The sequence below is a fragment of the Ammodytes marinus genome (assembly GCF_949987685.1).
Source record: "Ammodytes marinus genome assembly, chromosome: 12".
NCBI classification, from domain to species: Eukaryota; Metazoa; Chordata; class Actinopteri; order Uranoscopiformes; family Ammodytidae; genus Ammodytes; species Ammodytes marinus.
In genome coordinates this window covers 16,508,759-16,521,371 of record NC_137216.1, presented here as the reverse complement: position 1 = coordinate 16,521,371, position 12,613 = coordinate 16,508,759, and the positions used below count along the sequence as shown (strand labels likewise).

Genomic DNA, 12,613 nt, shown 5'->3' with positions numbered 1-12,613 from the left:
AGGGGTCATTACACACCTTTTGCTATTAACACACACTGCTAATGAAATGCATACACCAGTTATAGGTGGTGAGATTAATGGTGGATTTTGTTGCAGCTCACCTTTCGAAAGCAGAAACTCCACGGTGGTCAGGTGACCTTCACAGGCAGCCACCATCAGTAGGGTCCTGCCCTGCTTGTCGCTGATGTTAATGTCAGCACCGTTCTCCAACAGCATCTCTGCAATCTAGGAAAGCGGCCAAAACAGTCAGAGAACAGACATAGGACACATCCAGGTGCATGCAAAACCATCTGTTCGTGTAGCAGGGAACCTTAACCCTGTGTCATGATGAAACAGTTAGACCAATACCACACATCATTGGAATTTTTTTTTGAGGGGTAATTGTTTGGTTGCTGGGGATACAAAGGGATGGTTTTGTCTGGGACTTAACAACGCCACGTGCATGTCTCTTACCTGCCAGTGTCCCTGTCTGACGGCGCAGAATAGAGGAGACACCCCCCGCCGGTTGACCTGCTGTACCACCGCCCCCTGCTCCAACAAGGAGCTGCATACCTCCATCTTGCCCCGGCCTGCTGCTGCCGTCAAGGCTAAACAGACCAGAGAGAAAGACACATATACAGATGTTAGGGTTGATGTAAACCTGAATTCTATATTTGGATTTGGACAGAGGAACAAGTCATGGTAAGAATACAGTAGAGTGGTGAGATACGAGTGACTTGAAACCATCTCTCTTAACAACACTCAACCGAAGAGGACACTGTATAACAAGAAGATCAGTAAACACGATAACACGGTAAAGTATACAGAGACTTAAGCCGTTCATGAGGAACATCACAGGTCTTATACCCACAAGTATGTGTAGAAGAACAGGCTCGGATGTAAATAGTACTGTTTGCAGTCCCAGAATCCCTCCCTTTCTTCACAGCGCAAAGATAAGCAAAGAAATGCAGGCTAATGTTTGGTGATAATTGAGTTTAAAAAAGAGACAATTATGTTATGCTTATTAAACTCATTAAATTCCTGCCTTAGGCTCTGTGGGCCTTGTACAGAGAGATGAGAATTCAGTCATTTTAAGCATCAGCAGACAAAACAGACTTGTTTGATTTTGTTGTCTAATGTTGAAACCCCAATTCTTGTTTGTTTTTAGATTTAAAAAAATTATCAGATTTATTTTTCCGGGACCATGATTAACTGGAATTAACTGCGTCTAATTCATTTTTGACAGAAAGAAAGAAACAAAATGAATACTTATTGGTGCTGGTATTTGGGTCGGTATAGAAACCAAAACAAAGACAGATTCTCAAAATGTTCCATGCTTACAGTTAATCGGCGGCTGGTGGCAGCAGATGGGCCGGTCTTAAATGAGCGCTGGTTGTCGAAACAGAGTGAGACCCAATGTTTAGAATCAGAACAGCTCGGCTCTCGTATTCCCCCTTCTGAGAAACTAAAGTTGTCGCTGTGACTGACATCATCCATCTGGATGAACAGTCATCAGAGCCAAAACAACCCCGCCCTCAATCTGCTCATAATATGGATATCCTCACACTAAGAACAGTTAAGATTAAGAACAATGGCCCAGAGCAGCTAAACATAGGCTCTGTTTGGACTCTAGGGAGCATCACCTGGGATGGTCCCTGGGTTTCATTATACAGCTGTACAGTTTGTTGACGCCTGTTTTTCCATCTCATTTTATTCTTAAAACTTCTCGCAAATCCAAGTTCTTATCTATTCAAAGTAACCCTCAGAGTAGGCTTACCTGACTTTTCTTTATTGCCAAAGCAATCTTTCTGCCCTTTCTCCTCACTTCATATTAGTATGCCTCTGACTTTTTGCTTCACTGTTATCAATAAAGCATTGGCCTATGTATGTTATCTTTTGTTTTGTGAGCTACTCATTAAGTCTTCTCAACTGTGCTGTGTCTCCTCCTCTAGCCCACGTACAACGCTGCACTGACAGATTCTTGAGAAGGAGAATCTAAATCACTGTTTGATAAAAACAGATTTAGATTAAGAAGTAAATACAAACTAAAATCCCAATCCACAGCACCAGGCTGGGGAAGACAACACCAAGAACAAAGAGCAAAACAAAGACCTGGCATTTAGACACAAAGCTTTGCAGATGAACAACCTCAAACCTTTTTCAACCAACAATGACAAAGGCTCCAAGTGGTCATTTGTTTTGAACTTCTTCAATCTCTTTTAATTCTTTTTATCATTGCTTAAGTTTTTAATATAGGGTATTTCAGGGTAACATTCCTAAACAACCAAATTGGTTGACAAAATGTCAATTACAAAAGTTTTCAGGCAGTTTATAAAAGGCAAGACTTAGATAGTGATTGTTATTTGTGAAATGGCAAGTTTGTTTTGCCCGGTTTCTCAGTAGACGCTCAACTACATACGAAATGTATTTCGACTGAGCACACAGGCATCTCTTTGCTTTAAATTATATTGTTTAAAAAGTTTTCCTTGTACCGCTCCACATTGGAAGAGAGACATTGGTGACAAGACAGACTACAAAATGTTTATTTTGGGGCATTTATTTGCGCATACTATGAAATCCTATTGACAAGGATGATAGTTTGGATGAGGAATCGAAGTGATGATAAATAAAGCACATTGAGAAAAATCTTCTCATCAGAATTAGTAAACATGGTGTTGGTTTCAGCACACAGAGTAAGAATGCAGGTTTGTGTCCTTGATGGCAGATTAAAGAGCATCTTTTCCTCATGTTGTGCTCATTATACAGTATGAACACTTGTCTTTAACTCTTAGTTCAAGTGACAGAAAATAATAGCCAGATGATGAGAGCAGTGGGCAGCCACCCTGACCCCCCAATTAGAGTAAATCCCAAGACTGAATAAAAGCCTCATACTCACTCAAATAAAATAAAACATGCTGTTATTTAAACCTAGTATTGCCATGTCGACAACTGACAAGTATTAACATAAAAGCTACACAGACGTCGTGTAGTGTCTACTAATTTTTTTTATAACAAAATTAGTTATAATTATTTTCTATTGGTATTTTTATGATGTCAAACACAATTCCAGAGAGTGGTCTGTACACATTGTCTACATACCATTGGTGGGAACAGGAAAATATGACATCAAAATTAGGCATAATTTAAAAAATATTATACTGCTGCAACACACAAATGTGCTGGGTCTTCCTGCTGATGTGCATTTACCAAAAGAGAAATATTCAATGCAGTTAAATGACCTTTCTGGGGAAGAGTTTCCATCCCAAAAGGGGAATTAAAACGATGGACATTAAACAGAAGTGCAATCCGATCTGCCTCTTTTAAAACACAGGAGACAGTCGGTGTGTTTGCACAGAGATGTAATATTCTCTTTTAAATTTTAAATATGAAATACATTTACACAGGGACAGGTTGTTATCGGAGAACTGTTTCGGAGCCAGTTTAAAAAGGGAATATATTTCAGGAGCTTTGTCGGTTTTTGGTAATCAGAGCGCCGGCTGCTCCCAGGTTGGATTGTTAAATATGCACGCTGAAAGGCGGAACAGGGATTTGAGGTAAAACTGAGCTTTAATATATTGTAGTGCTAATCATTTCTGTTGTTTGCATCTAGACAACATTAGCATAGTCCATTTTACTGCCTGTAGTAAACTCCTCTACAATGCTGCATCGCTACCTGTAATACACCAATAAATATTAATTTTCGTCAGAAGAATGCATGACCCAGTGGACTAAAGTCAACGTTATGGCTGTAATTGTGTGTACAAACCTATTGTCCCTGACAGCAGATGAGCCAGATAGTGGCAGAACATATCTGGTATTGGTTGTTGTCATGGGTTTGGGAGTCACTTTGTTTCATGGCATTGATGCTAGAGCTCAGTGCTACCTGTGTGAATTATATACTTCTTATATATTTCATTACTTTAGATGGTAAGAGGGCGCTGGCTGTGATATAACATCCACTTAGTAAATGGAGCTGAGAGGTAAACTACTGCAGCTGCAGCACAGGTGGTGCCAATGTTTATGAGTGTATGTTTACCATTATTCACAGCAATAGTTTTGTCCAAAGCAGCCTGGGCTGGAGGCTAGGCTACATATATCAGATTTAATAAGATGAACAATAGCTTTGGACAAATGTATTATGTATTCAGCAAGGAGAAGGCAGAGGTTTCAACTCTACCAGAGCACAGAGTCTAATCATACCAGTGCAAACAGAACAGCAGTTCCATCAGGGAATATTTAAGAAGGACGACTCTTTGTCCCCGGACAGTAATAAGGTCTGGAATCCTGCAGTCATTTAGCGGGGCCCGAGCACCAGTTACCCACACTGTGGACAGCCTCTCCACTAATAGGCTGACCTACATTCCTGTAGCACAAAACTTTTAGTGCTAAATCCTGCTGGCTTACAGACACAAAGAGACTATTATCAAAACTCTCATTGAAAAAAAAAATAGTATGCTAAAAAGAGCATCAAAGACTGCTGTCAGATATGAAGGGTCGGTGTGATTTGAACATGTATAGCTGTAGATCACTAAAATCCAAAAGCAGAAACTTGCATTGAAGATGAGAGACAACAGTTCAAAACATTCTGCACAGCAAATCAAAAGCAACACAGTTGTAATTTGTAATTGAAATATTTTAGTAGTCGGTGTTCATTGATAATGACTATAATGTACAGCTACATACAGTACATCCCTTCTTTAGAGGCTTAAACAACTGTTTTATACCTGACAGCCTACTACATATTGTTCCCTGCTGCTTGACATGGATTTTTCCCTCAATCAATTTCCTCAATTTCAAACTGACAAACAGCAGCATGTCTCACGCTACCAGCCATGACTCATCTTTAGTCATGCAGAAGCACAAACTTACCAGTAGTCCTGGAAATCTTCTCTGAAAGAAAAATTCAGCATATATCCACAGCTAAACGTATAAGTGAAAATCTATGGTTACAAAATCATAACTACATATGTTATTCTACAGCAATAGCCCTGGAATACCTTAATGTTACCAGCAATGCATACAACAGATGGTGGAGTAAATGTCAGAACTGTTGGCAGTATCTTAACATGCAGGACCAAGGGAATACTGAAGCTTAAAATCCATCAGCATGTTGGAAATGCTGTGTAGACCAAATTCAGAATAGAAACCCACATGATCCACAATAAGTAATGATTTTACCAGAAAGTACGGCGCAGAAAAGCTGTGCACACTTTGAGGTTGAGGGACCTCTATATCAAACAGAGAGCTTTGCTGTACGGAAGAGGGATCCAAGACCTTTTTGGTGCAGCCTGTGACCACATGGGTGAGGTCCAGAATGCAAAAACAGCAGGTGATAAAACCATAATGCAAAAAGATGGATGAAAACATACCTGTCTCTCCCCACAGAGTGTCGTGGCTATCAATTTGCACCGCATGCTCATTATTCAACGCCAGCAAGCCTCTCACAACCTGCCAAAGAAAAAAAAACTTAAGATTAATGGCATACTGTTTCAGCATGAGATATCAAATAACACTTCAAGACATTATACAATATTTTATAAATTAATCACATCAGAATTGCAAACCACTGCTCCCTGACTCACTATTTGAGGTTACGTGAGTTGAGACCAATCTGATAAATACTTGGGCTTAAATGGGGTCTCCGTCTACATGGTGGTTTGAAAGCTTAGCGTGGCCCAGTTCTGTTATTCTAAGCCAGGCCTCGGGATCCTGTTCCAACTAACATGGAGGCCAAAGTAAACCACAAGCTTGTATCGCACTGTGATCAATCCCTGAATGTTGCTTTTAGACATGCAAGAATGACTGACACTTTGAATTTCAATTCATCATCACATAGAACAAAAAAGTAAGGGGGCGCCCTTAGCTCAGTTGGTAGGGCGTCCCCCCCATGGGCCTCGGCCAGCAGCGGACCCGGGTTCGATTCCAGCCCGCGGTCGTTCTCTACATGTCACTCCCCTCTCTGCCCCATTTCAACTCTGTCTCTACACTATCAATAAAGCATAACAATGCCAAAAAAAAAAAAAAAAAAAAAAAAGAAGAATAGATGTTTAGCTTGTTAATTACTGAATAAACTTTAAAACTCAATGTGGAGTGCATTGTGTGGGTCAATAGAAAGCTTACTTATTTTCTCTTAGATACATCTCTTTTTATGGTTAAGAGGACATACAAACCTCACCTGAGATTCTTTATCCTCAGGTCCATTAATTGTTTTTTTTGTGTAAGCAGTCTGGTGAGGTTTTATTTTCTAAGTAAAATATGTATGTGCTTGTATGTCAGTCGGACCTGTGTGTGTCCCATGCTGGAAGCTGCAATCAAAGCCTGCTGCAGAGCTTTGTTCTTCAGAGCGCAGTCCTGCTGCTGCCCTTCAGCGCTCCATTCTAGCTCCAGCAGGTACTGGATAATCTCTGGGTGTCCTCGGAGAGCAGCGTGGACCAGCGCACACTGGCCACTCTTATCTACATGATCGACCTGGTTGGAAATACGACATGGTTAGTTTTATTGCACTTAAAGACTTAAAGATCCCTCAACAACCCCAGGTGAATGAACTGTATGTTTAAGTAGCTTAATTCAAATCAATTGTGGCATCAATGCGCAAAGTAAGTGAAGTTTGAGCAAGTAAACGTTGCTTTAGTATTTAATATAGCTTCAATATTTCTAACTCATCTTTATTAATAGAGGGTTAATGGAATAGGCTCCTCACCATGGCCCCTCGCTTGCAGAGCAGCACCACTAGTCCCAAGTGTCCTGCAGCGGCTGAGAAGCACAGAGGGTTCATGCCGTTTTCAGACACCACGTCTACACTGGCCCCAAACTCCAGCAGCAGGGAGGCGATCTCCAGGTGTCCCAGGTGGCACTGAACGCAGAGCACCGGCGCATTGTTCAGCACCTCTGTACGATAGTTCACGTTAGCACCCCCCAGCATCAGCAAACGGCTCACCTGGTTGTACAAAATGAAAAGGCAAATAAGGACTGCTGGTTTGGAACAATGTAATCAAAGTGTTACCATCTGTGCACTGATGTACTGTACACTGAAAATAAAAGACAATTAAAAGATGAAGACTGACATCAACATGACGCTGCCATGTTGTTGCTTCAAGCTGAGAAATGTGGCTGTATTTAACCAACGCACTATCAAGACAAATTTATTTATAAAGCCAAAATCACACATCATCATCAAGGGATGTTACAATCTATATAGCATATCAACTTATGCACTCTATATTCCTATACTCATTTTCATAAAGTACCTTACAAGTTACATCAAACAGCTACTCTACACACACATTTCCCAGCATTACAGGGTATAACAGAAATCTTTAGAAAAACAGGCTTTCCAGTTTCTGACTTTCAAGGCTTTATGGACAGAATCTAGGTCTAACAATCTAAAATGCATTTGATTTCCCCCCTGTAACTCATTTCAGTTCAAATGCTCATATTGCTTCAGCCCCTTGTGAGACATTTCTCTAATCAAAGGTCAGACACCAAAAGAGTTGGTCACATTCTACTGAATGCAATTACTAGGTGAGTTATTCTCTTCGGCGATAAGGAAATAAATAACAATTGCCCAGTAAAACTGAACCATGGAGCCAAATGAGTATCCTACAACAAAAAATTAAAGGAAATGTTGGATCCACTGTGGAATAAATTAACAGAGACTTTCTTTATTTCCCCTGGAGGACAGGACAAGGTCATTCTGTAAATGCCTTTCTGAGTGATGTTACACTTCGATAAAATAACAAGCAAATGAAGATGACAGGAACAGAATACATGATCGCAAACTAATGGCCTTTCCAGCAAAATTAAAAAAAAAATCTCCCCTAACAGTTAACTAAGATACACAGGCAGCATTGAATTAAAAATAATATTGATGGCGGTTTGACAAACGTGACTATGCCTAACTTGGCCTTGACTTGGGATGATTTGACATATCTCCCCCATTAATCTTATGCTAACTTTTTTTAAACTCTCCACGTTTCTTATTTATTCTTCCTTGCACACATATCATCAAATCTGCCTCCCAATTTCCTGCCAACATTTTTCATTTTCAGTGTTGCTTATATGAGAATAAGAATGCCTGAGCAGTATCTGATTCAAGAAGCTATTAACTTTGTGAAATAACCAACGGACAATTTCAGTTTGGAATATCATTCAGCTAAACAGATAAACACTTGATTAGAAACAGCCCAATATGCAAAGTGAACCGATCTGCCTTTTTTGAAATAAGCGGTTGGCATTTATATTTGACACAAATCAGATGTCACTAAAACTTTTTATACTAATCATGACATCATTTCAAGTGTGATTTAAGGGTTTTAGTAAAACTATCTAGATCTAAACTAAGATTGTTACCATGCAGTGTGTGTTTTATAAATTTAGGGCAGAAAAAACTGATCATTTAATAATCACGGATGGATATCAAGTGAAGTATGATATAGCTGACAAGGGTCTGAAAAACCTCTTTACCTTTACGTTAGGTGTGTAGAGATTCCTCAGAGAGGCCAAGGCTGCAGAAAGGCCGTCGGCACTGCAGCTGATCCACAAAGCCTGCAGCACACTGGATGACACACCTGTTTTCTTACTCAGGCCCTGCACACGCACACGCACACAAACAAACCACAAGGCATAAATGAATGCACAAAGACTTCAAACACATATACATAAAGTAATTTAACCTGAGCTGCACAGGCTGTCAGTGTTTCTCTTCACATCCCATGGCTTATCCTCTGGTGAACTATACTCACTTGGTCCATAAATTACCAGACAGTGAACACCATGAAATTCCTCGAAGGGATGGTTTTCAATCAAAGATGAGTGATAAGAGCATATACCTGTATATCTAGGTTGTTTTCATAGCTTTACCTTGAAGATGTGTGCTTTGAGTATGTGGTGTCCCAGTTCCATTGTCTGCTGACGATTTAGTTTCCCCTCTTGGCGCGAAAGCATGAAGGCCATGAGGGCATGGCCAGTCCTGGTTAGAAAACGACAGAGAGGTTGCTCAGCTGAAAAGTTGAACAAGTATCAAATACAGTGACTGCAAAAGACACAAGTTTTCCTTTTGATGTGTGAAACTTAATGTTCATGAAATGTTTTCATGACATAGTCTCATCCGGTCTTCCTCAGGATAAACTTTGGATGGTCATTTTTGGCAATATATAACTCTACTGATGCATTTACTGTTTATCTGTGATATAATAAATTAGCTATCGATGTGTGGACGATGCCCCACTGAAGGTTAGGGAAGAGTATAAAACCCCTGCGTTGTCTTTTTGTTCTTCACTCAGTCACTTTGACGTTAATTAATGCGGGACTTCATTAAAAAGGACATGCCTGATTGCAGCTACTTTGATCTGGTTAAAATTCTCTCTATTCGTACACAGGCACAAACAGAGTGCATCAGGCTTTTGTCTCCATGTGCATTCCCGGTGCCAGACTTTGGAGCCTTTGTTTTTTTTAATGACGAGGTTGGAAGGCTGTGAATGAGCAGAATATGAAGCTTGTCTCTGGTCCATTTAAAGACAGCGCTGTGTGAGCAGAGGTGATACTGACGAAAAACAGAGAGGAGAAAAAGGCATGCCAGAGTGACATCATCCCGTTTATTGAGTGTGAATGACTCAAGTCTCTAATGTGGGTGAGGGCGCTCCAGAATTATAATTAGGTGGCACTAGTAAAGCAGATACGCCTGTCTCACAGGGCAACAAGGGCACTGCATGAAACAATGATTTGCTGTAGATCGAAGCCTTTTATGGAAATTCATTCTATCTCAACAAGGCAGCTTGACATCACTGCAAACATTATGTGAAATATTTACACATAGTTTTCAGAATACCTTGTTTCTGAGAACAGATTCAAAGGTCCATTTCTAATATACAGTCATGCCCGAAATTATTCATAAATACATTTCTTCCCTGACTCAGACATGACTCAGGCTGCACTTATTGATTACAACATTCTACTTTCTCCTTCATGTCAATTAAGCTTTTATGCAAAGTGGTGGCCACGATTTACATTCAAAATAATAACTAATTAAGAACCACACAGAGAAATAAATAGTTCATGAACAAACAACATAATTTCTCAAATATGAGAGTGAATATTACATTTAATAGCCTCCCTACTTTAAAAAAAAATATTTACTACTCCTATGTCATTATCATAATGGCTTAATTAGTTTTTCCCCTTCATATTGTTTGAGGTCTAATTGTGATGGGTTGCAAAAATATTTTCTAAATGCACTTCGGACTGGAAATAGTATTTTTTAACAGCCTGGGATAGTAGCCCACACATTCCTAACGGGGGAGAGAGCTGCTCTGTTGATGCATTTGCTTTCCACAGCAGAGGACTGACCTGGGGTCACAGAGGAAGTCCGTACTCTCTCCGTCGGCCCTCCACACTAGCCACTCTCTGAAGGAGGGGTGGCAGAACATGCGCGTCTTGTCCCGCCGTTTGATGAGGAAGCAGGAGAGCAGCTCCATGCGTTGCTGGAAGTCCTCCCACGGCAGCTCCCCACGGGTGAAGCCGGCGTTGATGGCGTGGAACAGCTGCTCGTCGGTCATGGGGTGCAGCGAGGCCAGGGCCACATTGAGGATGGGCAGCGAGCGCTCGAAGGCCGAGTTGGTCATGAACTTCATGTTGCACTGTAACTGGTAGAGCTCAGCCAGCGAGACGGGCACCACCTTATAGCTGGAGCTCTTGATCACCAGGTGGCCTTTCTCAAACAGATCTAGGGTCAGCTTGAGATAAAGGTAGGAACCCTGGCTGCGTGAGATCAGGTGGCTGCTGAGCTTGCCGACGGTGATAGGGTCGGCCTTGCCATTCAGGCTGATGTTGTTCATGATATCCTTGCTGCCGTTGATGCGGTACTGGATGTACGCATTGAGGTCGTTGGTTATCTCTTTGTTGTCCGAAAAGTCGTCCAGGGAGATCTTGGAAAAGGGCAGCAGGCTGGTGATCTCCTATGGAAAAGATAAAGTTAATACAGTCAATGACGTATATATGAAGACGTAACGGAGGAGATATGCTGGTTAATTTCCATCTGATTATAAATTAGCCAAAATAATGAGAACATTTTCTAATCAAATCTCAATACACAAATAACAATAGGACCTTTTCCAACTAAGCCAGTTGCTTCACTATACATCGTATTTCTTATTACCACAAGAAGAAAAAAAGAATACAAAAAATATATCCAAAAGCATTCTTATTGTGCTGAAACATACACTTTGAAAGAAATTCTGCTTGTGTGCATTGACCATCAAAGGATGCTGCTCTTTGAGCAGTAGGAGAGCCGACACGCTGAGCTATCAGGCCTAAACAGACACTTGTTATTTAAGAAAATGTGGGACAAGAAAGTGAGTATTAAGAGGCAGGGGATGGAGGGGATGATGGATGGTGGGGGGGCAACAGGAACACATCTAGCAGAGGTCTGAGCCACAGCTCACATTTCAATCTATGTCCTAGGGGGTTGGAGAAATCAATGCACCTTAATCCTTCAATCCTCTGCCTGTCTGAGGCTAGAGAAACATTGCCTCTGTGAGATAATACTTCCCTCTCCCTCATCATGACAGGTACAGCGAACAGATGCAGACACACAAACACATGTATCCCCACACATACAGACAAAGTCACTGGAATGCACTGATCATAATCCCAGAGGGTGGGTGAAGTGATAGCAACACCTCACGGATATTCCAGGCATTAGTCTAACAAGAAAAAAAGACCAATATCCGGAACTCGTCCTCCTTTGTGAAATGCTATTAGTTTGCCCAAAGTGCAAATCAATACTGAGACAATTCCATGACACTTATATGGTGTTATGGTTGACAACTTATCTGAATTTCCTTATGGCTTATATTGAGGAAGGAGTATTACTTGACCTTTACGATGCCACATGGCTGATTTTTCCTATTTATGTACTGCTTACTCTGACATTGTGGCATGTGAGACTAACTAGCAAGTTGCAATAGTGTGACACAAATTCCCTTTGATTAAAAAAAAAGCTTCACTGTCAATCAAAGCCCTTCAACACTCACAAAGCGAACTGAATTGTGTTCGGTCAACCACAGACTGATCCTGACAAATTAATACAGGTGATTGCATAAGAGCAGAATACAAAATGTCAGTGTCACAATGTATTGATTTAGCACATCCAGAGAACCTTGGCATTTGAATAAATAATTCTGGTTCACAGTTGCAGGGTGAAAAAATGGCTGAATTTGGTTTGAAGCGCATTGCAGACTCTAGATGGGCGCAGCTAGGCCTGGCTTCCGACTGAGCGTTAATAACTTGAATTCAGGATGTCGAGTCTGTCAGCTATCACATTATAATCCCAGGCTCAGCTCTGCTCCCAGCAAAGAGAAATCAGCCGTCGTGTGGTTCATCGGGCATGTCAAAGCCTCAGCCCCATCGACCAGTGTGGGATCAACACGGACACGGCACATTCTCTGTTACTGGTGGACCTAGTGTCGCTGTCCCTCGGAACTAATCAGCTCAAAGTGACTGACTGTTCCTTCCTCTGTCACGCAGTTCTTATTCCCGGGTCACTGATACTTCCAATTCCCTTCTGAATGTTCCCCGGATAGGCTTGACAAAGAAATGACTCTGTAGAGAGCTTAGCATGACAAGGGAGAAGCAGCTC

General features: G+C 41.1%; 1 protein-coding gene across 5 annotated transcripts in view; it reads right to left on the bottom strand.

Moving 5' to 3' along the window:
• The window catches only part of tanc1b (tetratricopeptide repeat, ankyrin repeat and coiled-coil containing 1b), a 93,159-nt gene that overhangs the window by 6,077 nt on the left and 74,469 nt on the right, over positions 1–12,613 (bottom strand). For all 5 annotated transcript variants that reach the window (XM_080038062.1, XM_080038064.1, XM_080038060.1 and 2 more), the window contains 8 exons: positions 10,324–10,931; positions 8,839–8,947; positions 8,443–8,565; positions 6,680–6,916; positions 6,262–6,447; positions 5,349–5,427; positions 454–587; positions 102–225 (listed from right to left, as the gene is read on the bottom strand). In XM_080038062.1, the coding sequence (XP_079894188.1) occupies positions 102–225; positions 454–587; positions 5,349–5,427; positions 6,262–6,447; positions 6,680–6,916; positions 8,443–8,565; positions 8,839–8,947; positions 10,324–10,931 (1,600 nt within the window). The remainder of the gene's footprint in view (positions 1–101; positions 226–453; positions 588–5,348; positions 5,428–6,261; positions 6,448–6,679; positions 6,917–8,442; positions 8,566–8,838; positions 8,948–10,323; positions 10,932–12,613) is intronic.